This window comes from Ranitomeya variabilis, chromosome 2 (assembly GCF_051348905.1).
Source record: "Ranitomeya variabilis isolate aRanVar5 chromosome 2, aRanVar5.hap1, whole genome shotgun sequence".
Lineage (NCBI taxonomy): Eukaryota > Metazoa > Chordata > Amphibia > Anura > Dendrobatidae > Ranitomeya > Ranitomeya variabilis.
Window position 1 is genome coordinate 538,723,852 of NC_135233.1, and position 27,289 is coordinate 538,751,140.

The window sequence follows — 27,289 nt, forward strand, 5'->3', positions numbered from 1 at the left end:
ATCTAATTGTCTAAGGGCACTTCCGTCTTTCTGTCTCACAACACCGCTACGTCATCATCTCGTGAGACCGCAATGCACTCTTGGGACCGGAGCGCGCAACAAGCATCGGGTACCGGCCACTCCAGGTGCAACAAGCATCGTGTACCGGCCGCTCTAGGAGGTGCAACAACCATCAGATACCGGCCGCTCCAGGAGGTGAGTATGTAACTTTTTTATTTTAATTCTTTTTTTTTTTTTAACAGGGATATGCAGTATACTATGTGACTGGACAATATACTACGTGACTGGGCAGTATAACTACGTGGCTCTGCGCTGTATACTGCGTGGCTCTGTGCTGTATACTGCGTGGCTCTGCGCTGTATACTACGCGGCTCTGCGCTGTATACTACGCGGCTCTGCGCTGTATACTGCGTGGCTCTGCGCTGTGTACTGCGCGGCTCTGCGCTGTGTACTGAACGGCTCTGCGCTGTGTACTGCGCGGCTCTGCACTGTGTACTGCGCGTTCTGCGCTGTATACTGCGCGGCTCTGCGCTGTATACTGCGCGGCTCTGCGCTGTATACTGCGCAGCTCTGCGGTTTGTACTGCGCGGCTCTGCGCTATATACTGCGTGGCTCTTCGCTGTATACTACGTGGCTCTGCACTGTGTACTGCGCGGCTCTGCGCTGTGTACTGCGCGTGTCCGTGCTGTGTACTGCGCGGCTCTGCGCTGTGTACTGCGCGGCTCTGCACTGTGTACTGCACGGCTCTGCGCTGTATACTGCGGGGCTCTGCACTGTATACTGCGGGGCTCTGCGCTGTATACTACGCGGCTCAGCGCTGTATACTGCGCGGCTCTGCGCTGCATACTGCGTGGCTCTACGCTGCGTACTGCGCGGCTCTGCGCTGTATACTGGGTGGCTCTGCGCTGTGTACTGCGCGGCTCTGCGCTGTGTACTGTGCGGCTCTGCGCTGTGTACTGCGCGGCTCTGCGCTGTGTACTGCGCGGCTCTGCGCTGTGTACTGCGCGGCTCTGCGCTTTATACTGCGCGGCTCTGCGCTTTATACTGTGCGGCTCTGCGCTCTGTACTGCGCGGCTCTGCGCTGTATACTGCGCGGCTCTGCGCTGTGTACTGCGCGGCTCTGCGCTGTGTACTGCGCGGCTCTGCGCTGTGTACTGCGCGGCTCTGCGCTGTGTACTGCGCGGCTCTGCGCTGTGTACTGCGCGGCTCTCCGCTGTGTACTGCGCGGCTCTGCGCTGTGTACTGCGCGGCTCTGCGCTGTGTACTGCGCGGCTCTGCGCTGTGTACTGCGCGTCTCTGCGCTGTGTACTGCGCGGCTCTGCGCTTCATACTGCGCGGCTTTGCGCTGTGTACTGCGCGGCTCTGCGCTGTGTACTGCGCGGCTCTGCGCTGTGTACTGCACGGCTCTGCGCTTTATACTGCGCGGCTCTGCGCTGTGTACTGCACGGCTCTGCGCTGTGTACTGCGCGGCTCTGCGCTGTGTACTGCGCGGCACTGCGCTTTATACTGTGCGGCTCTGCGCTCTGTACTGCACGGCTCTGCGCTGTCTACTGCGCGGCTCTGCGCTGTGTACTGCTCGGCTCTGCGCTGTGTACTGCGCGGCTCTCCGCTTTATACTGTGCGGCTCTGCGCTGTGTACTGCGCGGCTCTGCGCTGTGTACTGCGCGGCTCTGCGCTGTGTACTGCGCGGCTCTGCGCTGTGTACTGCGCGGCTCTGCGCTTTATACTGCGCGGCTTTGCGCTGTGTACTGCATGGCTCTGCGCTGTGTACTGCGCGGCTCTGCGCTGTGTACTGCGCGGCTCTGCGCTGTGTACTGCACGGCTCTGCGCTGTGTACTGCACGGCTCTGCGCTGTATACTGCGCGGCTCTGCGCTGTGTACTGCACGGCTCTGCGCTGTGTACTGCGCGGCTCTGTGCTGTGTACTGCGCGGCTCTGCGCTTTATACTGCGCGGCTCTGCGCTGTGTACTGCGCGGCTCTGCGCTGTGTACTGCACGGCTCTGCGCTGTGTACTGCGCGGCTCTGCGCTGTGTACTGTGCGGCTCTGCGCTTTATACTGCGCGGCTCTGCGCTGTGTACTGCACGGCTCTGCGCTGTGTACTGCGCGGCTCTGCGCTGTGTACTGCACGGCTCTGCGCTTTATACTGCGCGGCTCTGCGCTGTGTACTGCGCGGCTCTGCGCTGTGTACTGCGCGGGTCTGCGCTGTGTACTGCACGGCTCTGCGCTTTATACTGCGCGGCTCTGCGCTGTGTACTGCACGGCTCTGCGCTGTGTACTGTGCGGCTCTGCGCTGTGTACTGCACGGCTCTGCGCTTTATACTGCGCGGCTCTGCGCTGTGTACTGTGCGGCTCTGCGCTGTGTACTGCGCGGCTCTGCGCTTTATACTGCGCGGCTCTGCGCTGTGTACTGCGCGGCTCTGCGCTGTGTACTGCGCGGCTCTGCGCTGTGTACTGCGCGGCTCTGCGCTGTGTACTGCGCGGCTCTGCGCTGTGTACTGCGCGGCTCTGCGCTTTATACTGCGCGGCTCTGCGCTGTGTACTGCACGGCTCTGCGCTGTGTACTGCGCGGCTCTGCGCTGTGTACTGCGCGGCTCTGCGCTGTGTACTGCGCGGCTCTGCGCTGTGTACTGCACGGCTCTGCGCTGTGTACTGCGCGGCTCTGCGCTGTGTACTGCGCGGCTCTGCGCTTTATACTGCGCGGCTTTGCGCTGTGTACTGCATGGCTCTGCGCTGTGTACTGCGCGGCTCTGCGCTGTGTACTGCGCGGCTCTGCGCTGTGTACTGCACGGCTCTGCGCTGTGTACTGCACGGCTCTGCGCTGTATACTGCGCGGCTCTGCGCTGTGTACTGCACGGCTCTGCGCTGTGTACTGCGCGGCTCTGCGCTGTGTACTGCGCGGCTCTGCGCTTTATACTGCGCGGCTTTGCGCTGTGTACTGCATGGCTCTGCGCTGTGTACTGCGCGGCTCTGCGCTGTGTACTGCGCGGCTCTGCGCTGTGTACTGCACGGCTCTGCGCTGTGTACTGCACGGCTCTGCGCTGTATACTGCGCGGCTCTGCGCTGTGTACTGCACGGCTCTGCGCTGTGTACTGCGCGGCTCTGTGCTGTGTACTGCGCGGCTCTGCGCTTTATACTGCGCGGCTCTGCGCTGTGTACTGCGCGGCTCTGCGCTGTGTACTGCACGGCTCTGCGCTGTGTACTGCGCGGCTCTGCGCTGTGTACTGTGCGGCTCTGCGCTTTATACTGCGCGGCTCTGCGCTGTGTACTGCACGGCTCTGCGCTGTGTACTGCGCGGCTCTGCGCTGTGTACTGCACGGCTCTGCGCTTTATACTGCGCGGCTCTGCGCTGTGTACTGCATGGCTCTGCGCTGTGTACTGCGCGGCTCTGCGCTGTGTACTGCGCGGCTCTGCGCTGTGTACTGCACGGCTCTGCGCTGTGTACTGCACGGCTCTGCGCTGTGTACTGCACGGCTCTGCGCTGTATACTGCGCGGCTCTGCGCTGTGTACTGCACGGCTCTGCGCTGTGTACTGCGCGGCTCTGCGCTGTGTACTGCGCGGCTCTGCGCTTTATACTGCGCGGCTTTGCGCTGTGTACTGCATGGCTCTGCGCTGTGTACTGCGCGGCTCTGCGCTGTGTACTGCGCGGCTCTGCGCTGTGTACTGCACGGCTCTGCGCTGTGTACTGCACGGCTCTGCGCTGTATACTGCGCGGCTCTGCGCTGTGTACTGCACGGCTCTGCGCTGTGTACTGCGCGGCTCTGTGCTGTGTACTGCGCGGCTCTGCGCTTTATACTGCGCGGCTCTGCGCTGTGTACTGCGCGGCTCTGCGCTGTGTACTGCACGGCTCTGCGCTGTGTACTGCGCGGCTCTGCGCTGTGTACTGTGCGGCTCTGCGCTTTATACTGCGCGGCTCTGCGCTGTGTACTGCACGGCTCTGCGCTGTGTACTGCGCGGCTCTGCGCTGTGTACTGCACGGCTCTGCGCTTTATACTGCGCGGCTCTGCGCTGTGTACTGCGCGGCTCTGCGCTGTGTACTGCGCGGCTCTGCGCTGTGTACTGCACGGCTCTGCGCTTTATACTGCGCGGCTCTGCGCTGTGTACTGCACGGCTCTGCGCTGTGTACTGTGCGGCTCTGCGCTGTGTACTGCACGGCTCTGCGCTTTATACTGCGCGGCTCTGCGCTGTGTACTGCGCGGCTCTGCGCTGTGTACTGCGCGGCTCTGCGCTTTATACTGCGCGGCTCTGCGCTGTGTACTGCGCGGCTCTGCGCTGTGTACTGCGCGGCTCTGCACTGTGTACTGCGCGGCTCTGCGCTGTGTACTGCGCGGCTCTGCGCTGTGTACTGCGCGGCTCTGCGCTTTATACTGCGCGGCTCTGCGCTGTGTACTGCACGGCTCTGCGCTGTGTACTGCACGGCTCTGCGCTGTGTACTGCGCGGCTCTGCGCTGTGTACTGCGCGGCTCTGCGCTGTGTACTGCGCGGCTCTGCGCTGTGTACTGCGCGGCTCTGCGCTTTATACTGCGCGGCTCTGCGCTGTGTACTGCGCGGCTCTGCGCTGTATACTGCGCGGCTCTGCGCTGTGTACTGCGTGGCTGTGCAATATACTACGTGGACATGCATATTCTAGAATACCCGATGAGTTAGAATCGGGCCACAGTCTAATAATTATAAGACTACAGATAGTGGTTTGGAATTGTGCTGTACTGTCACTTTAAGAGCTGATATTATCTGACAAAACTTGTGACCTGGTGAGCTGATGTAGATTTCATAGGCGTTGGCATAGTAACTGTGTCTGACTGCGCATATCAATGAGGTAATCAGCCAGGTGGCAGTTATTTTTAGAAATTGCCTCAGAAACCAGCCCATTATAAACGTATAGGAAAATTTCTCCATTGAAACGCATTGAAAGACTTTTTTCAAACACAAATTGCGCAAAAACTACAAATCCGATCGGCACGAAAAATACTTAGCACACCTCTTGGGGACGCTGGCTTCGAAATGACACCTCACTGGAGTCTGTGAGTGAAGCGGTTCGGGCCGCATTACGTGCGGACTGAATAATAAGAATAAGAAGAAGTTATCCACGGTGGAATAACAGTATAGTGCTTTGTTCCAAAGCACTATAACTAGATGGGTATTTCCTGAAGGAACTACAGATAGTGCTTTGGAATGGTGCCCGGGCTGCCCCTGCAAGACTTTCACACTTGGGTGCCCCTCAGGCGGTCCGATTTGGTGGGTTGGGTCAATCTGGGTCTGATTTTGTGGGCGGGGTAAATCTAGGTCCGATTCGGTGGGCGGGGTCACTTTTGGTCCGATTCTGTGGGCGCGGCCACTCTGGGTCCGATTCGGTGGGCGGAGCCACTCTGGGTCCGATTTGGTGGGCGGGGCACCTTAGGGACCAATTTGGTGGGTGGGGTCACTCGGTCCGATTTGGTGGGCTGGGCACCTCAGGGTCTGATTTGGTGGGCTGGGCACCTCAGGGTCCGATTTGGTGGGTGGGGTCACTCTGGGTCCGATTTGGTGTGCGGGGTCACTCTGGGCCCGATTTGGTGGAAGGGGTCACTCTGGGTCCGATTTGGTGGAAGGGGTCACTCTGGGTCTGATTTGGTGGAAGGGGTCACTCTGGGTCCGATTTGGTGGGCGGAGCCACTCTGGGTCCGATTTGGTGGGCGGGGTCACTCTGGGTCCGATTTGGTGGGCCGGGCCCCTCGGGGTCCGATTTGGTGGGCCGGGCCTCTCGGGTTCCGAATTGGTGAGCGGGGTAATCTACTATCTAATTGTCTAAGGGCACTTCCGTCTTTCTGTCTCACAACACTGCTACGTCATCATCTCGTGAGACCGCAATGCACTCTTGGGACCGGAGCGCGCAACAAGCATCGGGTACCGGCCACTCCAGGTGCAACAAGCATCGTGTACCGGCCGCTCTAGGAGGTGCAACAACCATCAGATACCGGCCGCTCCAGGAGGTGAGTATGTAACTTTTTTATTTTAATTCTTTTTTTTTTTTAACAGGGATATGCAGTATACTATGTGACTGGACAATATACTACGTGACTGGGCAGTATAACTACGTGGCTCTGTGCTGTATACTGCGCGGCTCTGCGCTGTATACTACGCGGCTCTGCGCTGTATACTGCGTGGCTCTGCGCTGTGTACTGCGCGGCTCTGCGCTGTGTACTGCACGGCTCTGCGCTGTGTACTGCGCGGCTCTGCACTGTGTACTGCGCGTTCTGCGCTGTATACTGCGCGGCTCTGCGCTGTATACTGCGCAGCTCTGCGCTGTATACTGCGCAGCTCTGCGCTTTGCACTGCGCGGCTCTGCGCTATATACTGCGTGGCTCTTCGCTGTATACTACGCGGCTCTGCGCTGTGTACTGCGCGGCTCTGCGCTGTGTACTGTGCGTGTCCGTGCTGTGTACTGCGCGTGTCTGCGCTGTATACTGCGGGGCTCTGCACTGTATACTGCGGGGCTCTGCGCTGTATACTACGCGGCTCAGCGCTGTATACTGCGCGGCTCTGCGCTGCATACTGCGTGGCTCTACGCTGCGTACTGCGCGGCTCTGCGCTGTATACTGGGTGGCTCTGCGCTGTGTACTGCGCGGCTCTGTGCTGTGTACTGTGCGGCTCTGCGCTGTGTACTGCGCGGCTCTGCGCTGTGTACTGCGCGGCTCTGCGCTTTATACTGTGCGGCTCTGCGCTCTGTACTGCGTGGCTCTGCGCTGTGTACTGCGCGGCTCTGCGCTGTATACTGCGCGGCTCTGCGCTGTGTACTGCACGGCTCTGCGCTGTGTACTGCTCGGCTCTGCGCTGTGTACTGCGCGGCTCTGCGCTGTGTACTGCGCGGCTCTGCGTTGTGTACTGCGCGGCTCTGCGCTGTGTACTGCGCGGCTCTGCGCTGTGTACTGCGCGGCTCTGCGCTGTGTACTGCGCGGCTCTGCGCTGTGTACTGCGCGGCTCTGCGCTGTGTACTGCACGGCTCTGTGCGGTATACTGCACGGCTCTGCGCTTTATACTGTGCGGCTCTGCGCTCTGTACTGCACGGCTCTGCGCTGTCTACTGCGCGGCTCTGCGCTGTGTACTGCTCGGCTCTGCGCTGTGTACTGCACGGCTCTGCGCTGTCTACTGCGCGGCTCTGCGCTGTGTACTGCACGGCTCTGCGCTGTCTACTGCGCGGCTCTGCGCTGTGTACTGCTCGGCTCTGCGCTGCATACTGCGTGGCTCTATGCTGCGTACTGCGCGGCTCTGCGCTGTATACTGGGTGGCTCTGCGCTGTGTACTGCGCGGCTCTGTGCTGTGTACTGTGCGGCTCTGCACTGTGTACTGCGCGGCTCTGCGCTGTGTACTGCGCGGCTCTGCGCTGTGTACTGCGCGGCTCTGCGCTTTATACTGTGCGGCTCTGCGCTCTGTACTGCGCGGCTCTGCGCTGTGTACTGCGCGGCTCTGCGCTTTATACTGTGCGGCTCTGCGCTCTGTACTGCGCGGCTCTGCACTGTGTACTGCGCGGCTCTGCGCTGTATACTGCGCGGCTCTGCGCTGTGTACTGCACGGCTCTGCGCTGTGTACTGCTCGGCTCTGCGCTGTGTACTGCGCGGCTCTGCGCTTTAAACTGCGCGGCTCTGCGCTGTGTACTGCACGGCTCTGCGCTGTGTACTGCGCGGCTCTGCGCTGTGTACTGCGCGGCTCTGCGCTTTATACTGCGCGGCTCTGCGCTGTGTACTGCGCGGCTCTGCGCTGTGTACTGCGCGGCTCTGCGCTGTGTACTGCACGGCTCTGCGCTTTAAACTGCGCGGCTCTGCGCTGTGTACTGCACGGCTCTGCGCTGTGTACTGCGCGGCTCTGCGCTGTGTACTGTGCGGCTCTGCGCTTTATACTGCGCGGCTCTGCGCTGTGTACTGCGCGGCTCTGCGCTGTGTACTGCGCGGCTCTGCGCTGTGTACTGCACGGCTCTGCGCTTTATACTGCGCGGCTCTGCGCTGTGTACTGCGCGGCTCTGCGCTGTGTACTGCGCGGCTCTGCGCTGTGTACTGCGCGGCTCTGCGCTTTATACTGCGCGGCTCTGCGCTGTGTACTGTGCGGCTCTGCGCTGTGTACTGCGCGGCTCTGCGCTGTGTACTGCGCGGCTCTGCGCTTTGTACTGCACGGCTCTGCGCTGTGTACTGCGCGGCTCTGCGCTGTGTACTGCGCGGCTCTGCGCTGTGTACTGCACGGCTCTGCACTGTATACTGCGTGGCTGTGCAATATACTACGTGGACATGCATATTCTAGAATACCCGATGAGTTAGAATCGGGCCACAGTCTAATAATTATAAGACTACAGATAGTGGTTTGGAATTGTGCTGTACTGTCACTTTAAGAGCTGATATTATCTGACAAAACTTGTGACCTGGTGAGCTGATGTAGATTTCATAGGAGTTGGCATAGTAACTGTGTCTGACTGCGCATATCAATGAGCTAATCAGCCAGGTGGCAGTTATTTTTAGAAATTGCCTCAGAAACCAGCCCATTATAAACGTATAGGAAAATTTCTCCATTGAAATGCATTGAAAGACTTTTTTCAAACACAAATTGCGCAAAAACTACAAATCCGATCGACACGAAAAATACTTAGCACACCTCTCAGGAACGCTGGCTTCGAAATGACACCTCACTGGAGTCTGTGAGTTTAGCGGTTCGGGCCGCATTACGTGCGGACTGAATAATAAGAATAAGAAGAAGTTTACCACGGTGGAATAACAGTATAGTGCTTTGTTCCAAAGCACTATAATAAGAAGAAGTTTACCACGGTGGAATAACAGTATAGTGCTTTGTTCCAAAGCACTATAACTAGATGGGTATTTCCTGAAGGAACTACAGATAGTGCTTTGGAATGGTGCCCGGGCTGCCCCTGCAAGACTTTCACACTTGGGTGCCCCTCAGGCGCTGGTTTGGTAGTTGTAGCCCCTCAGGGTTGAGGCCACTCTGGGTCCGATTTGGTGGGCGGGGTCACTCTGGGTCCGATTTGGTGGGCGGGGTCACTCTGGGTCCGATTTGGCGGGCGGGGTCACTCTGGGTCCGATTTGGCAGGCGGGGTCACTCTGGGTCCGATTTGGCGGGCGGGGTCACTCTGGGTCCGATTTGGAGGGTGGCGCCACTCTGGGTCCGATTTGGCGGGCGGCGCCGCTCTGGGTCCGATTTGGCGGGCGGGGCCGCTCTGGGTCCGATTTGGCGGGCGGGGCCGCTCTGGGTCCGATTTGGCGGGCGGCGCCGCTCTGGGTCCGATTTGGCGGGCAGCGCCGCTCTGGGTCCGATTTGGCGGGCGACACCCCTCTGGGTCCGATTTGGCATTCGGCGCCACTCTGGGTCCGATTTGGCATTCGGCGCCACTCCGGGTCCGATTTGGCATTCGGCGCCACTCTGGGTCCGATTTGGCATTCGGCGCCACTCTGGGTCCGATTTGGCATTCGGCGCCACTCTGGGTCCGATTTGGCATTCGGCGCCACTCTGGGTCCGATTTGGCATTCGGCGCCACTCTGGGTCCGATTTGGCATTCGGCGCCACTCTGGGTCCGATTTGGCATTCGGCGCCACTCTGGGTTCGATTTGGCATTCGGCGCCACTCTGGGTTCGATTTGGCATTCGGCGCCACTCTGGGTCCGATTTGGCGGACGGCGACACTCTGGGTCCGATTTGGCGGGCGACGCCACTCTGGGTCCGATTTGGCGGGCGACGTCACTCTGGGTCCGATTTGGCGGGCGGCGCCACTCTGGGTCCGATTTGGCGGGCGGCGCCACTCTGGGTCCGATTTGGCGGGCGGCGCCACTCTGGGTCCGATTTGTCGGGCGGCGCCACTCTGGGTCCGATTTGGCGGGCGGCGCCACTCTGGGTCCGATTTGGCGGGCGGCGCCACTCTGGGTCCGATTTGGCGGGCGGCGCCACTCTGGGTCCGATTTGGCGGGCGGCGCCACTCTGGGTCCGATTTGGCGGGCGGCGCCACTCTGGGTCCGATTTGGCGGGCGGCGCCACTCTGGGTCCGATTTGGCGGGCGGCGCCACTCTGGGTCCGATTTGGCGGGCGGCGCCACTCTGGGTCCGATTTGGCGGGCGGCGCCACTCTGGGTCCGATTTGGCGGGCGGCGCCACTCTGGGTCCGATTTGGCGGGCGGCGCCACTCTGGGTCCGATTTGGCGGGCGGCGCCACTCTGGGTCCGATTTGGCGGGCGGCGCCACTCTGGGTCCGATTTGGCGGGCGGCGCCACTCTGGGTCCGATTTGGCGGGCGGCGCCACTCTGGGTCCGATTTGGCGGGCGGCGCCACTCTGGGTCCGATTTGGCGGGCGGCGCCACTCTGGGTCCGATTTGGCGGGCGGCACCACTCTGGGTCCGATTTGGCGGGCGGCGCCACTCTGGGTCCGATTTGGCGGGCGGCGCCACTCTGGGTCCGATTTGGCGGGCGGCGCCACTCTGGGTCCGACTTGACGGGCGGCGCCACTCTGGGTCCGATTTGGCAAGCGGGGGCACTCTGGTCCGATTTGGTGGGCTGGGTCCGATTTGGTGAGCGGGGCAATAATGATAAGACTACAGATAGTGCTTTGTAATTGTGCTGTACTGTCACTTTAAGAGCTGATATTATCTGACAAAACTTGTGACCTGGTGGGCTGGTAGAGTTTATAGGCGTTGGCATAGTAACTGGGTCTCACTGCGCATATCAATGAGCTAATCAGCCAGGTGGCAGTTATTTTTAGAAATTGCCTCAGAAATCAGGCCCATTATAAACGTATTGGAAAATTTCCCTATTGAAATGCATTGAGACACTTTTTTCAAACGCAAATTGCGCCAAAACTACAAATCCGATCGACACGAAAAATACTTAGCACACCTCTCAGGAACGCTGGCTTCGAAATGACACCTCACTGCAGTCTGTGAGTTTAGCGGTTCGGGCCGCATTACGTGCGGACTGAATAATAATAATAATAATAAGAAGAAGTTTACCACGGTGGAATAACAGTATAGTGCTTTGTTCCAAAGCACTATAACTAGATGGGTATTTCCTGAAGGAACTACAGATAGTGCTTTGGAATGGTGCCCGGGCTGCCCCTGCAAGACTTTCACACTTGGGTGCCCCTCAGGCGCTGGTTTGGTAGTTGTAGCCCCTCAGGGTTGAGGCCACTCTGGGTCCGATTTGGTGGGCGGGGTCACTCTGGGTCCGATTTGGTGGGCGGGGTCACTCTGGGTCCGATTTGGCGGGCGGGGTCACTCTGGGTCCGATTTGGCGGGCGGGGTCACTCTGGGTCAGATTTGGCGGGCGGTGCCACTCTGGGTCCGATTTGGCGGGCGGGGTCACTCTGGGTCCGATTTGGCGGGCGGGGTCACTCTGGGTCAGATTTGGCGGGCGGTGCCACTCTGGGTCCGATTTGGCCGGCGGCGCCACTCTGGGTCCGATTTGGCCGGCGGCCCCACTCTGGGTCCGATTTGGCCGGCGGCGCCACTCTGGGTCCGATTTGGCCGGCGGCGCCACTCTGGGTCCGATTTGGCCGGCGGCGCCACTCTGGGTCCGATTTGGCCGGCGGCGCCACTCTGGGTCCGATTTGGCCGGCGGCGCCACTCTGGGTCCGATTTGGCCGGCGGCGCCACTCTGGGTCCGATTTGGCCGGCGGCGCCACTCTGGGTCCGATTTGGCCGGCGGCGCCACTCTGGGTCCGATTTGGCCGGCGGCGCCACTCTGGGTCCGATTTGGCCGGCGGCGCCACTCTGGGTCCGATTTGGCGGGCGGCGCCACTCTGGGTCCGATTTGGCGGGCGGCGCCACTCTGGGTCCGATTTGGAAAGCGGCGCCACTCTGGGTCCGATTTGGTGAGCGGGGCAATAATTATAATAAGACTACAGATAGTGCTTTGAAATTGTGCTGTGCTATCACTTTAAGAACTGATATTATCTGGCAAAACTGTGCTGGTGAGGTCATGTACAGTTCGCAGGCGTTGGCATAGTAACTGGGCCTGACTGCGCATATCAATGAGCTAATCAGCCAGGTGGCAGGTACATTTCAAATTGCCTCAGAAACCCGGCCATTATAACCTATGGGAAAATTTCCCTATTGAAATGCATTAGAATGAGGGGAAAAAAAAATTTCAAACGCAAATTGCGCCAAAACTACAAATCCAATCGACACGAAAAATACTTAGCACACCTCTTGGGGACGCTGGCTTCGAAATGACACCTCACTGGAGTCTGTGAGTGAAGCGGTTCGGGCCGCATTACGTGCGGACTGAATAATAATAAGAATAAGAAGAAGAAGTTATCCACGATGGAATAACAGTATAGTGCTTTGTTCCAAAGCACTATCACTAGATGGGTATTTCCTGAAGGAACTACAGATAGTGCTTTGGAATGGTGCCCGGGCTGCCCCTGCAAGACTTTCACACTTGGGTGCCCCTCAGGCGCTGGTTTGGTAGTTGTAGCCCCTCAGGGTTGAGGCCACTCTGGGTCCGATTTGGCGGGCGGCGCCACTCTGGGTCCGATTTGGCGGGCGGCGCCACTCTGGGTCCGATTTGGCGGGCGGCGCCACTCTGGGTCCGATTTGGCGGGCGGCGCCACTCTGGGTCCGATTTGGCGGGCGGCGCCACTCTGGGTCCGATTTGGCGGGCGGCGCCACTCTGGGTCCGATTTGGCGGGCGGCGCCACTCTGGGTCCGATTTGGCGGGCGGCGCCACTCTGGGTCCGATTTGGCGGGCGGCACCACTCTGGGTCCGACTTGACGGGCGGCGCCACTCTGGGTCCGATTTGGCGGGCGGGGGCACTCTGGGTCCGATTTGGCAAGCGGGGGCACTCTGGTCCGATTTGGTGGGCTGGGTCCGATTTGGTGAGCGGGGCAATAATGATAAGACTACAGATAGTGCTTTGTAATTGTGCTGTACTGTCACTTTAAGAGCTGATATTATCTGACAAAACTTGTGACCTGGTGGGCTGGTAGAGTTTATAGGCGTTGGCATAGTAACTGGGTCTCACTGCGCATATCAATGAGGTAATCAGCCAGGTGGCAGTTATTTTTAGAAATTGCCTCAGAAATCAGGCCCATTATAAACGTATTGGAAAATTTCCCTATTGAAATGCATTGAGACACTTTTTTCAAACGCAAATTGCGCCAAAACTACAAATCCGATCGACACGAAAAATACTTAGCACACCTCTCAGGAACGCTGGCTTCGAAATGACACCTCACTGGAGTCTGTGAGTTTAGCGGTTCGGGCCGCATTACGTGCGGACTGAATAATAATAATAAGAATAAGAAGTTTACCACGGTGGAATAACAGTATAGTGCTTTGTTCCAAAGCACTATAATAAGAATAAAAAGTTATCCACGATCGGATTACAATATAGTGCTTTGTTCCAAAGCACTATAATTAGGATCAGACTGTATTTAGAAAACCACACTTGAGGATGTGATCACCTTTTTTCTTTTGGCTTGTTCAATGAATTCAGATTGAAAATGCTGAGCAAGCTGTGTTTTGATGATTAAGATGTATTTATTCTGGCAGTTTGGTAGTTGTTTTTTGTGTTTCTTTATTGTTACATATAAATGTTGAATGCAATAAGTTGTAATTTGAAAAGAAAAAAAGGAAGAAACTCACACAAACAAAAATCAGATGATTCAAGGCTTAAAAAAAAATACAAATGTGATAGATCCCAAGTTGAATCCCTGTACAAATATAAACAAGGACACGAGTAACATACATGCATGTTTTCCCAATTTTAAAACATACGTTTTTTTCAGAATTGCGCATCAAAATTTTTTATTTGATTTCTCCAAAACAAAATATAAAGAAACATAGTATTGTGACATATCACATGAAAGCAGGTACCGTTCTGTGAAAAATGATGCCTCTCCCACCTCTATATCTTAATTCTAGCCTGAGATAAGATAAAAAATGTAAAGCCATACCAGGCCAAAATCCGCGCTTTTTCAAAACTTTAAAAATCTGTAAAAAATTAACTGATGAAGAAAAAAAATTCTAAACTTTTAATTTGTAATTAACTAAAGTTTTACTTCATAAAAACAAAAAATAAAAAAAAATCTAAAGACGTAAGGTAAAAAAAATATTCATATTTGGATCGCTTGATATGGAATGACCCTGGTCCCCCCACAAATGAGGTATCAGCATACTCAGGACAAACTGGACAACAAATGTTGGGGTCCAATTACTCATGTTACCCTTTAGAAAACAAAAAATTGCGAGCTAAAAAAAAAATCATTTTTGAGGAAAAAAAAGGATTTTTTATTTTCACGGCTCTACGTTATAAATTTCTGTGAAGCACTTGGGGGTTCAAAGTGCTCACCACAAATCTAGATAAGTTCCTTAATGGGTCTAGTTTCCAAAATGGGGTCACTTGTGGGGGGGTTCCACTGTTTAGGCACATCAGGGGCTCTCCAAACGCGACATGGTGTCCGATCTCTATTCCAGCCAATTCTGCATTGAAAAAGTCAAACAGAGATCCTTCTCTTCCAAGACCTGCTGTGCGCCCAATCAGTGGTTTACCTCCACATATAGGGTATCGGCGTACTCAGGACAAATTGCACAACAACTTTGGTGGTCTAATTTCTCCTGTTACCCTTGTGAAAATTAAATTTTGGGGGCGAAAAGATAATTTTTGTAGAAAAAAGGTGATTTTTTATTTTCACAGCTCTACATTATAAACTTCTGTGAAGCACCTGGAAGTTTAAAGTGCTCACCACACATCTAGATAAGTTCCTTAAGTGGTCTAGTTTCCAAAATGGTGTCACTTGTGGGGGGTTTCCACTGTTTAGGCACATCAGGGGCTCTCCAAATGCGACATGGCGTCCAATCTCAATTCCAGCCAATTCTGCATTGAAAAAGTCAAATGGCACTCCTCTTCCAAGAGCCCAAACAGTGGTTTACCCCCACATATGGGGTATCTGTGTATTCAGGAGAAATTGCACAACAAATTGTGTGGTTCATTTTCTGTTTTTACACTTGTGAAAATAAAAAAAAAAATGTTATGCCGGGCACCTTTTTATGGCTTCTTTTCAACGCCACTGACTGTCTGTCAGCAGTCTCTGACATCATGTCCGCTCTCTATCTGAAACTCAACCTCTCCAAAACTGAACTTCTTCTGCTCCCGCCATCTACTAACCTCCCTAAATCTGACATTTCTCTCTCCGTGGGTGGCACCATAATAACACCCCGGCAGCAGGCACGCTGTCTGGGTGTTATGTTTGACTCCGATCTCTCCTTCACCTCCCACATACATTCTCTTGCCCGCTCGTGCAGCTTACATCTAAAGAACATCTGTAGAATCCGCCCTTTTCTCACCATGGAGACAACAAAAACTCTCACTGTCGCCCTAATCCACTCCCGTCTGGACTACTGTAATGCTCTATTAATTGGCCTCCCCCTCACGCAACTTTCCCCTCTCCAGTCTATCCTTAATGCAGCAGCCAGGGTCGTCCATCTGGCTAATCGTTACTCGGACGCGTCCTATCTTCGCCAGTCATTACACTGGCTGCCCATTCATTACAGGATACAATTCAAAGTACTTGTTCTCACCCACAAAGCTCTCCACAGTGCGGCACCCTCTTACATCTCCTCCCTCATTTCTGTCTATCGGCCTAGCCGACCACTACGCTCTGCAAACGACTTTCGACTAACCTCTGCACTAATCTGTACCTCCCACTCCCGACTCCAAGACTTCTTCCGTGCTGCGCTAATCCTCTGGAATGCTCTACCCCAAGATATTAGAACCATCCACAACTTGCATAGTTTTAGGTGCTCGCTCAAAACTCATTTGTTCAGAGCGGCCTATCACGTTCCCTAATCAAACTCATGTTATGTTTGTGTGTGTGTAGGCCATTCGCTATCTCCATCTACCCTCCACCCCCTTAAGATGGCTGGACCATCATTGTAAATACATCATTGTAAATACACACCTGTACTTTGTATCTCCCCACCTCATTGTAGATTGTAAGCTCTCACGAGCAGGGTTGTCTTATTTTCTTATTTTGCTTTATTACTGTATTGTTAAGATTGTTACCTATGACTGTTGTGTTTGAAACTGTTAAACTGTAAAGTGCTGCGGAATATGTTGGTGCTATATAAAGATTATTATTATTATTATTATTATTATTATTATTATTAAAAGATTTGCTAAAAAAATGTTCATTTTTTCATTCCACATTGCTTCAGTTCCTGTGAAGCACGTAAAGGGTTAATAAACTGATTGAATGTGGTTTTGAGCACCTTGAGGGGTGTAGTTTTTAGAATGGTGTTAAGTTTGGGCATTTTTAGTCATGTACACCCCTCAAAGTGATTTTAAATGTGAGATGGTCCCTAAAAAAATGGTTTTGTAACTTTTGTTGTAAAAATGAGAAATCGATGGTCAAATTTTAACCCTTACAACTTCCTAACAAAAAAAAAAAAAATTGCTTCCAAAATTGTGCTGATGTAAAGTACACATGTGGGAAATGTTATTTATTAACTATTTTGTGTGACATAGCTCTGTGATTTAAGGGTATAAAAATTCAAATTTTGAAAATTGCAAATTTTTAACAAATTCTGCCATATTTCCATTTTTTTCATAAATAATCGCAAGTAATATCGAAAAACTGTTACCACTACCATGAAGCATAATATGTCACGAAAAAGCAATCTCAGAATCAGCAGGATACATTAACCCCTTCACCCCCAAGGGTGGTTTGCACGTTAATGACCGGGCCAATTTTTACAATTCTGACCACTGTCCCTTTATGAGGTTATAACTCTGGAACTCTTCAACGGATCTTGGCGATTCTGACATTATTTTCTCGTGACATATTGTACTTCATGTTAGTGGTAAAATTTTTTCGATATAACTTGCGTTTATTTGTGAAAAAAAACGGAAATTTGGAGAAAATTTAGAAAATTTCGCAATTTTCCAACTTTGAATTTTTATGCGCTTACATATGTCACGCAAAATACTTAATAAGTAACATTCCCCACATGTCTACTTTACATCAGCACAATTTTGGAAACAATTTTTTTTTTTTAGGGAGTTATAAGGGTTAAAAGTTGACCAGAAATTTCTCATTTTTACAACACAATTTTTTTTTAGGGACCACATCTCATTTGAAGTCATTTTGAGGGTTCAATATGATAGAAAATAACCAAGTGTGACACCATTCTAAAAACTGCACCCCTCAAGGTGCTCAAAACCACATTCAAGAAGTTTATTAACCCTTCAGGTGGTTCACAGGAATTTTTGGAATGTTTAAATAAAAATGAACATTTAACTTTATTTCACACAAAATTTATTTCAGCTCCAATTTGTTTTATTTTACCAAGGGTAACAGGAGAAAATGGACCCCAAAAGTTGTTGTACAATTTGTCCTGAGTACGCTGATACCCAATATGTTGGGGTAAACCACTGTTTGGGCGCATGGCAGAGCTCGGAAGGAAAGGAGTGCCATTTTACTTTTCAATGCAAAATTGACTGGAATTGAGATGGGACGCCATGTTGGGTTTGGAGAACCCCTCATGTGCCTAAACATTGAAACCCCCCACAAGTGACACCATTTTGGAAAGTAGACCCCTTAAGGAACTTATCTAGATATGTGGTGAGCACTTTGACCCAACAAGTGCTTCACAGAAGTTTATAATGCAGAGCCGTAAAAATAAAAAATCATATTTTTCACAAAAGTGATCTTTTTTGCCCCCAATTTTTTTTATTTTCCCAAGGGTAAGAGAAGAAATTAGACCACAAAAGTTGTTGTGCAATTTGTCCTGAGTACGATGATACCCCATATGTGGGGGTAAACCACTGTTTGGGCGCATAGCAGAGCTCGGAAGGGAAGGAGCGCCATTTTACTTTTCAATGCAAAATTGACTGGAATTGAGATGGGACACCATGTTGGGTTTGGAGAGCCCCTCATGTGCATAAACATTGAAACCCCCACTAGTGACACCATTTTGGAAAGTAGACCCGCTAAGGAACTTATCTAGATGTGTTTTGAGAGCTTTGAACCACCAAGTGTTTCACTACAGTTTATAACGCAGAGCCGTGAAAATAAAAATTCTTTTTTTTTTCCACAAAAATGATTTTTTAGCCCCCAGTTTTGTATTTTCACAAGGGTAACAGGATAAATTGGACACCAAAAGTTGTTGTCCAATTTGTCCTGAGTACGCTGATACCCCATATGTGAGGGGGAACCACTGTTTGGGCACATGGCAGAGCTCGGAAGAGGAGCGCCATTTGGAATGCAGACTTAGATGGATTGGTCTGCAGACGTCACGTTGCATTTGCAGAGCCCCTGATATACCCAAAAAGTAGAAACCCCCCACAAGTGACCCCATATTGGAAACTAGACCTCCTACGGAACTTATCTAGATGTGTTGTGAGAACTTTGAACCCCCAAGTGTTTCACTACAGTTTACAACGCAGAGCTGTGAAAATAAAACATCTTTTTTTTTCCCACAAAAATGATTTTTAGCCCCCCAAATTTTTATTTTCCCAAGGATAACAAGAGAACTTCGACCCCAAAAGTTGTTGTCCAATTTGTCCCGAGTACTCTGATACCCCATATGTTGGGGTAAACCCCTGTTTGGGCGCACGGGAGAGCTCGGAAGGGAAGGAGCACTGTTTTACTTTTTCAACGCAGAATTGGCTGGAATTGAGATCGGACGCCATGTCGCGTTTGGAGAGCCCCTGGTGTGCCTAAACAGTGGAAACCCCCCAATTCTACCTGAAACCCTAATCCAAACACACCCCTAACCCTAATCCCAACGGTAACCCTAACCACACCCCTAACTCTGACACACCCCTAACTCTAATCCCAACCCTAATCCCAACCGTAAATGTAATCCAAACCCTAACCCTAACTTTAGCCCCAACCCTAACTTTAGCCCCAACCCTAGCCCTAGCCCTAACCCTAGCCCTAACCCTAACCCTAACCCTAGCCCTAACCCTAGCCCTAACCCTAGCTCTAACCCTAACCCTAGCCCTAATGGGAAAATGGAAATACATACATTTTTATTTTATTTTTCGCTAACTAAGGGGGTGATGAAGGGGGGTTTGATTTACTTTTATAGCAGGTTTTTTAGCGGATTTTTATGATTGGCAGCCATCACACACTGAAAGACGCTTTTTATTGCAAAAAATATTTTTTGCGTTACCACATTTTGAGACCTATAATTTTTCCATATTTTGGTCCACAGAGTTATGTGAGGTCATGTTTTTTGCGGGACGAGTTAACGTTTTTATTGGTAACATTTTTGGACACGTGACAGTTTTTGATCACTTTTTATTTCGATTTTTGTGAGGCAGAATGACCAAAAACCAGCTATTCATGAATTTCTTTTGGGGGAGGCGTTTATACCGTTCCACGTTTGGTAAAATTGATAAAGCAGTTTTATTCGTCTGGTCAGTACGATTACAGCGATATCTCATTTATATCATTTTTTTATGTTTTGGCGCTTTTATACGATAAAAGCTATTTTATAGAAAAAATAATTATTTTGGCATCGCTTTATTCTGAGAACTATAACTTTTTTATTTTTTTGCTTATGATGCTGTATGGCGGCTCGTTTTTTGCAGGACAAGATGACGTTTTCAGAGGTACCATGCTTATTTATATCCGTCTTTTTGATCGCGTGTTATTCCACTTTATGTTCGGCGGTATGATAAAGCGTTGTTTTTTGGTTCGTTTTTTTTTTTTTTCTTACGGTGTTCACTGAAGGGGTTGACTAGTGGGACAGTTTTATAGGTTGGGTCATTACGGACGCGTCGATACTAAATATGTGTACTTTTATTGTTTTTTTTAGATAAAGAAATGTGTTTATGGGAATAATATATATATTTTTTTTCTTTCTTTAGGATTTTTTTTTTTTTTTTTACACTTGTGGAAATTTTTTTTTAAACTTTTTACCTTGTCCCAGGGGGGACATCACAGATCGCACATCTGACAGTTTGCACAGCACTCTGTCAGATGGGCGATCTTACTTTCATCGGAGCAGGCTTGTTATGATCCTTAGTGGCTGAGGATCACGAATAGACCAGCAAGTGAATAAACTAAGGACAAGCTCTAGGGAGATGGTAACTGGACTGATCGCAAATCTGAACCTATCAAACACAACTAGAGGTAGCCGGTGAACGTGCTTAAATTATTCCTAGACGTCTCGAGCCAGCCTGAGGAACTAGCTACCCCTAGAGAGAAAGAAAGACCTTGCTTGCCTCCAGAGAAATAATCCCCAAAGATATAGAAGCCCCCAACAAATATTAACGGTGAAGTAAGAAGAAGGCACATACGTAGGGACGAAATCAGATTAAGCAAAAGAGGCCCACTAGTACTAGAAAGCAGAAAATAGAGCAGGGGTCTATGCGATCAATAAAAAACCCTTACAAAATATCCATCCTGAGATTTCAAGAACCCACGCACCAACTAATGGTGTGTGGGGAGAAACTCAGTCCACTAGAGCATCCAGCAAGCGAGGGAATCACATTTTAGCAAGCTGGACAAGAAAACATGATAAACACTGCTGATCAAAAAATGAGCAAACAAAACTTAGCTTGTCCTGCGCTAACAGGAGGAACTGTGACTAGGAATACATCTCAGTCACCTACCTCACTGTTGTAAACTGACGTGTCCACTTGGGACAATGGGCTGCTGTAGACCGTCCTCTGCTATCTTGGAAGATCTGTGATTAGAAAAGTGCAGCCACGCATGCGTTGCACTACCATCCAGGGAGCGTCCTCCCGTAGTGCTGAAAACCCCACCAGTCTCGCCGCTGTGGTAACCGGCAGGCAGCTGCGGCCGATAGCACTGCCGTGCAGTAGCGTGGTGAGCGGGGGGCGTGGCTACTAGGTGACGTCACCAGTCCGTATGACGGACACTAACAGGGGCCAATCCCGACGCGTTTCGAGGGTGCCGACCCTCTTTCTCAAGTCTTTCTTCACCTTGAGAAAGAGGGTCGGCACCCTCGAAACGCGTCGGGATTGGCCCCTGTTAGTGTCCGTCATACGGACTGGTGACGTCACCTAGTAGCCACGCCCCCCGCTCACCACGCTACTGCACGGCAGTGCTATCGGCCGCAGCTGCCTGCCGGTTACCACAGCGGCGAGACTGGTGGGGTTTTCAGCACTACGGGAGGACGCTCCCTGGATGGTAGTGCAACGCATGCGTGGCTGAACTTTTCTAATCACAGATCTTCCAAGATAGCAGAGGACGGTCTACAGCAGCCCATTGTCCCAAGTGGACACGTCAGTTTACAACAGTGAGGTAGGTGACTGAGATGTATTCCTAGTCACAGTTCCTCCTGTTAGCGCAGCACCTGTTTGTTGTTTGTTGTTCTAATTTCAATATTGTTTGGCAGGGTTGCACACTTCGTGCCAAGGTGTTTGCAGCTGAAGGTTCGGGCCAGTACATAGCGCCAGTGTGTTACTTTACAGTGTTTGGTTAAAACTTAGCTTGTCCTGGATGGACTGGGAGCAAGGTAGTCAGAAGGAATCTGAGTAGCACTGATTACATCGACAGCCGGCAACAAGTGGAAGCAAAACAGAGCTATATAGGAACCTCCCAGAGGATAATGAACCAGCTGATAGCCAGAGACCAGCAGGATAACAAACAAAGCCACCAGGGGGAGCCCAAAGCAAAAGTCACACCATACCACCAGTGACCACAAGAGGGAGCCTGAAAACAGAGTTCACAACACAGGCTGCTCTGCAGCCTGCTCCGGACCCTGACCCGGAAGTACTCCCTGCAGGACCCGGATGCAGCCCCACAGACATTTTGGATCTGGGGACTGCAGGGAGAAGACGCTCGGTACAAGGTGAGTACATCACCTTGTACCGATCGTCTCAGGGAAGCCCGCAGGGAGCCCCCTCTCTGCGCGATGCTTCCCTGTACCGCCGGTACACCGCGATCATGTTTGATCGCAGTGTGCTGGGGGTTAATGTGCCGGGGGCGGTCTGTGACCGCTCCTGGCACATAGTGCCGGATGTCAGCTGCGATAGGCAGCTGACACCCGGCCGCGATCGGCCGTGCTCCCCCCGTGAGCGCGGTCGATCGCATATGACGTACTATCCCATCGGTGGTCATACGGGCCCACCCCACCTCGACGGGATAGTACGTCAGATGTCAGAAAGGGGTTAAAGCGTTTTAGTGTTATAACCTCATAAAGTGACAGTGGTCAGAATTGTAAAAATTGGCCCAGTCATTAGGTACAAAATTGGCTCTGTCACTAAGGGGTTAGACGGATCGATCCCTGGTCCATGCGGTCATAGCTAGCGGACCCCGTTTCCCTTCAGTACCATTTTCGGGCCCATTGAATTTTTTGATTGCTTTCTATTCAGATTTTTGTGAGGCAGAATAAATATAAACCAGCAATTCAGGAATTTTTTTTTTGTGCGTGGTAAAATTGATAAAGCTGCTTTATTCTTTGGGTCAGAACAATTACAGTGATACCGCTTTTGTATCCTTTTAATGTTTTGCCGCCTTCACACAATAAAAACTATTTTATAGAAAGAAACTTAATTTTACATCACTTATTCTGAGAGCTATAACTTTTCTTTTCAGTGATATTTTATGTGAAACTATTTTTATTTACATTCACCTTTTTCACCGTGTTTTAGTCCATTTTTATTTTATTTTATTTTTTTTAACGGTGTTCACTTAAGATGTTAACTAGTAGGAGATATATACGTTGGGTCCTTTCGAACGCGGCAATACAAATATGTGTCCTTTGTTTATTATTGTTTTTACATAAAGAAATTTATTGGATTCATATTTGTTTATTTTTTGTTCCATATTGTGATTGAATATTTTTACAATTTTTAATAACTTTTTTCTTACATTGTCCCAGGATGGGACATCAACTTTTCCCTGCCCTGATCGCTTATCTAATACTCTACAGTGCTTTTGCATTGCAGGGCACTAGATCAGCGTGTCTCAAACAGGGAGGAGGCATGCCAACTCCTGCTCTGAGCAGGATCTTACAGGCCACAGTCCCTGGGTGACTCCACAACCATGTTTCGGCCTGGGGTCATCATAGAATAGAGACCATCGGCAAAACGTGGGAGCAATTGCTTTGTGCAGATGAAAGTAGAGAAAGAGCTCATTCGCTCTGCAATGCCCCTCTAAGTCGCTGTCACTACTGACAGCCGCATCATATAGCGCTGAACCCAGCATCTGATGATGGCAGTGCTGAGTGCGCTAATACGATCATCACACCGTATACATATACTGCACCTTGAGGACATGCTTGTGAAAAGGTTAGTAGGAAAGAAGTATAAAAAGGGAAAAAAAATTGCAGATATTTCACCAAACATTATTCCCTTAATCTTCTCAGGACATCTTCACCTCATCATTTGTCAAGCTACAGTCAAACTACAAAAAAGTTTATCCACCCTATCTTCCAGAGGTGTATCTAGGTTTTCTGGCAATTCAGTTTGACGTCCACTCCCACCAATCCCATATGCGATTTGCACACTTATTCACTTTCTGACAAGCCGCCCTCCCTAATTCTTCCAATGTTCAGTGAAAAACTGAGAAACGTAGGAAGAGAAGCTCGTTGTCAGGTGACAGTAAGTATGAAAATTGCAAATGAGTGAAGCGGCCAACTGTTTGGATTGGCTGCAGGGCTTCCTTTTATAATTAAAGGCTCACTCTGTGACTGCAGGCTTCTGAATTCTTACAGCGCATGCACTGCACACTTTTAGGATTATCTCGTGCCGGTGACAAGAGTGGACGGTCATGTCAGCACAAGCACTTGATTTGTATACTTCTGTCCACATTCTGACTAGACATGTCTGGCCTTGCTAAATTAATTTTCATTGAGTTGTCTTGTCGGTATGTGACTGCATTTATGCAAGTTACTGGCATGAGATAATTCTGACAGCGTGCAGTGCGCACTGTGAGAGTTAAGAAGTCTAGAGTCACATAGAATGACTGCAGACTCATCACAAACCTGGACATCCCCTTTAATGCTCCTAACAAATAAAAACATGAGAATTAGTCAGTATCACAAAGAAAAAACATTTACATCCAGGTGCCTGATAAATGACGTTGTCTCTGGAGTCTCTCTCTTCTTCATCTTGTCCAGACCCCATGATGACTTTTCTCATCCACATCTCATCTCTGCAGACTCCTATCTTCTCTGGTTTTCTGCAGTACATCCCCACACAATGTTCTTAACCCCTTCATGACCTTGGGATTTTCCGTTTTCCATTTTCAGTACTAGTTCATAGACACCTAACATGACTAGGTTATTTTTTACTTAAGTGGTGAAAAAAAATTCCAAAGTTTGCTAAAAATTAAAAAAAAAAAAAACGTGCCATTTTCCGATACTCGTAGCGTCTCCATTTTTCATGATCTGGGGTCGGTTGAGGGCTTATTTTTTGCGTGCCGAGCTGACGTTTTTAATGATAGCATTTTGGTGCAGATTCGTTCTTTTGATCGCCCGTTATTGCATTTTAATGCAATGTCGCGGCGACCCAAAAAAACGTAATTCTGGTGATTCAAATTTATTTCTCGCTACGCCGTTAAGCTTTCAGGCTAATGCTTTTTTTTATTTGATAGATCGGGCGATTCTGAACGCGGCAATACCAAATATGTGTAGGTTTGATTTTTTTTTTATTGATTTATTTTGATTGGGGCGAAAGGGGGGTGATTTAAACTTTTATTTTTTTCACATTTTTTTACCTTTTTTTTTTTTTTTTTTTACTTTTGCCATGCTTTAATAGCCTCCATGGGAGGCTAGAAGCAGGCACAGCGCGATCGCCTCTGCTACATAGCAGCGATCTGCTGTTCGCTGCTATGTAGCAGAAAATCAGGTGTGCTGTGAGCGCCGACCACAGGGTGGCGCTCACAGCTGCCGGGGATCAGTAACCATAGAGGTCTCAAGGACCTCTATGGTTACTATTTTGAAGCATCGCCGACCTCCGATCATGTGACGGGGGTCGGCGATGCCATCATTCCCGGCAGCCCGCGGTAGTTAAATGCAGCTGTCTGCGTTTGACAGCGGCATTTAACTAGTTAATAACCGCGGGCAGATCGCGATTCTGCCCACGCCTATTACGGGCACATGTCAGCTGTTCAAAACAGCTGACATGTCCCGGCTTTGATGCGGGCTCACCGCCGAAGCCCACATCAAAGCGGGGCTTCTGACCTCAGACGTACTATCCCGTCCGAGGTCAGAAAGGGGATTAAAGATAGAAGTGTCATTATAAAGCTCCCGAATAAAAATATCTGCCCTATATTGAGCCCCAGAAATAATTGCCCCTCACTGTATTCCCTGCACAAAATATGACCCCCACACTGCCCTCTCCTTTCCATATTGGGACCCCTCTCTAAACGGTCCTCTCACACTGTCTCCCTCCTATAGGGCCCAGTCTCTATAATGTGCACCCTCATCACACGCCACCTCCTGGGCATTATACTGTTCCCTTCTGGTTGTGCCCTCACACTGTCCCCGACACTACTCAGTCAATATTCAGTGCCCTCTCACACTTTTCTCCCCTCATACTGTCTACTCACACGTTTCCCCCTCCATCCTCATGTGTGTCCCCAGGTTAACCATACTGTCTCATCACATATTTACCCCATACTGTCTCGGCACAAATCCCATCACCCTCGCACATGGAATGAATCCCTCTCAACACTGCAAATATCCCCCCTTCCACACTGAATACATCCCCCCAACAGATATAGAATTAATCCCCCCCACAGACAAAGGATAAATCCCCCCACACACATAAAATAGATCCCCCTCCACGCAGTACAGATCCCCAGACAAAGAATAAATTCACCCATAGATAAAGAATAAATCACCCCATACATGAAGTATGAATCTCCCCCCTCTATGCTGAATCTTTGCACTGGTGGTGGAGCACTTACCACTGATCCTCCTCTCACTTCTGCGTGCCGGCGAGTGACGTCAGCAGCATGATCACATGACCTGATCACGCTGCTGTCGTCTCTCTGACACGGAGGTAAGACGCAAGTACGATTGTTCACTGTACTTTGAGCCGGCACGCTGCAGCCTCTCGGTGCCGGCTGCCAGCTTGACAGCCGGCTCAGACAACGGCTGACACCAAGTCACGGGGAGGCAGAATGCAGCTGCCAGGGGAAACAATTCGGTCCGCCGTGGCCTGACTGTGCCCCCTGCTGGCTGCGTCCTGAGCACATGCCGCAGCTAACACCCCCCCCCCCCCCCCTAGATACACCTCTGGCATATTTGACCTTGGATTATCTATGTACAGCTGGTAAGGCTGTAGAAGAGAGGATAGCAAATAATCCATCATCCATTGCTTGTACAGAGAGTTGTGCTCACATCATTCAGACACATCTCCCCTATGTACATCGGTGGCATTACAATTACAGGTTTTTTTTTCCTTCTAGAAAGAGAAAATATTTAAAACAATGTATAATATATTAAAAATTCAAAAACTTACACTCTTGGGTGCCTTGCTTGAAGCTGCTGTTTATTTGCTGAAACATGGACTGACAACCCTTCTCAAATGCTGGAAGGGTAGTATGTTGGAAAGCTTCTCTATATGCTGTATGGATCGTTATATTTAGTGCATCAGCAACTGATCGACCAATAGCATCTGTTATGCTCTGCAAAAGAAAAAATATATACATAATTCACGGTAGTTTAAAAAAAAAAACTAAAAAACAAAAAAATCATGTTAAAATGGGACAGTCTTTTATGCAGTTAACACCATTTCAATAGTTACAATTATAATCCTTCACAAGTGTTTTTCAAACAAGCCAAAGCGTTAAAACTTTTAAGTGTGTTATCCAAAATATGAATCTTTTAAAACACGATAGAAGAGGAAAATGTTTAATAATTTCATTCACAGTTGAAGCATCATTCTGATCTCAAACTCCCCATTAGCATATTAATTATTAATAAAATTATGTGCCAAAATATTGTGCAGCACTTCACTTGCTTGCACTTTGTGTTTTGCAGTTTTTTGTAAAAATATCTGTTAATTGAAGAAAACGTTAAAAAAAATCAGGAATTTTCAAACTTTGTTTACATACCACACAAACTAGTTAATACATAACATTTGCCATAAGTTTTTCAAATGTCATTTTAGTTTGTTGATGCAGATTAAGTGCAGAATTGGTGCAGATCTGCAGCAGATTTTTCTGCAGCAGAAACACTGCAGAACTGCACTGTGATTTACAGTACAATGTAAATCAATGTGAAAAAAGCTGTGCACGTGGTGCAGAAAAATCTGCGCAGAAACGCTGCAGATTTGAAAGAAGTGCATGTCACTTCTTTTGTGCAGTTCTGCAGCGTTTCTGCACCCCTCCATTATAAGAAA

General features: G+C 50.5%; 1 protein-coding gene across 3 annotated transcripts in view; it reads right to left on the bottom strand.

The window, feature by feature from the left end:
• The window catches only part of EDC4 (enhancer of mRNA decapping 4), a 1,216,007-nt gene that overhangs the window by 392,563 nt on the left and 796,155 nt on the right, over window positions 1-27,289 (bottom strand). For all 3 annotated transcript variants that reach the window (XM_077288123.1, XM_077288125.1, XM_077288126.1), the window contains one exon: window positions 26,408-26,573. In XM_077288123.1, the coding sequence (XP_077144238.1) occupies window positions 26,408-26,573 (166 nt within the window). The remainder of the gene's footprint in view (window positions 1-26,407; window positions 26,574-27,289) is intronic.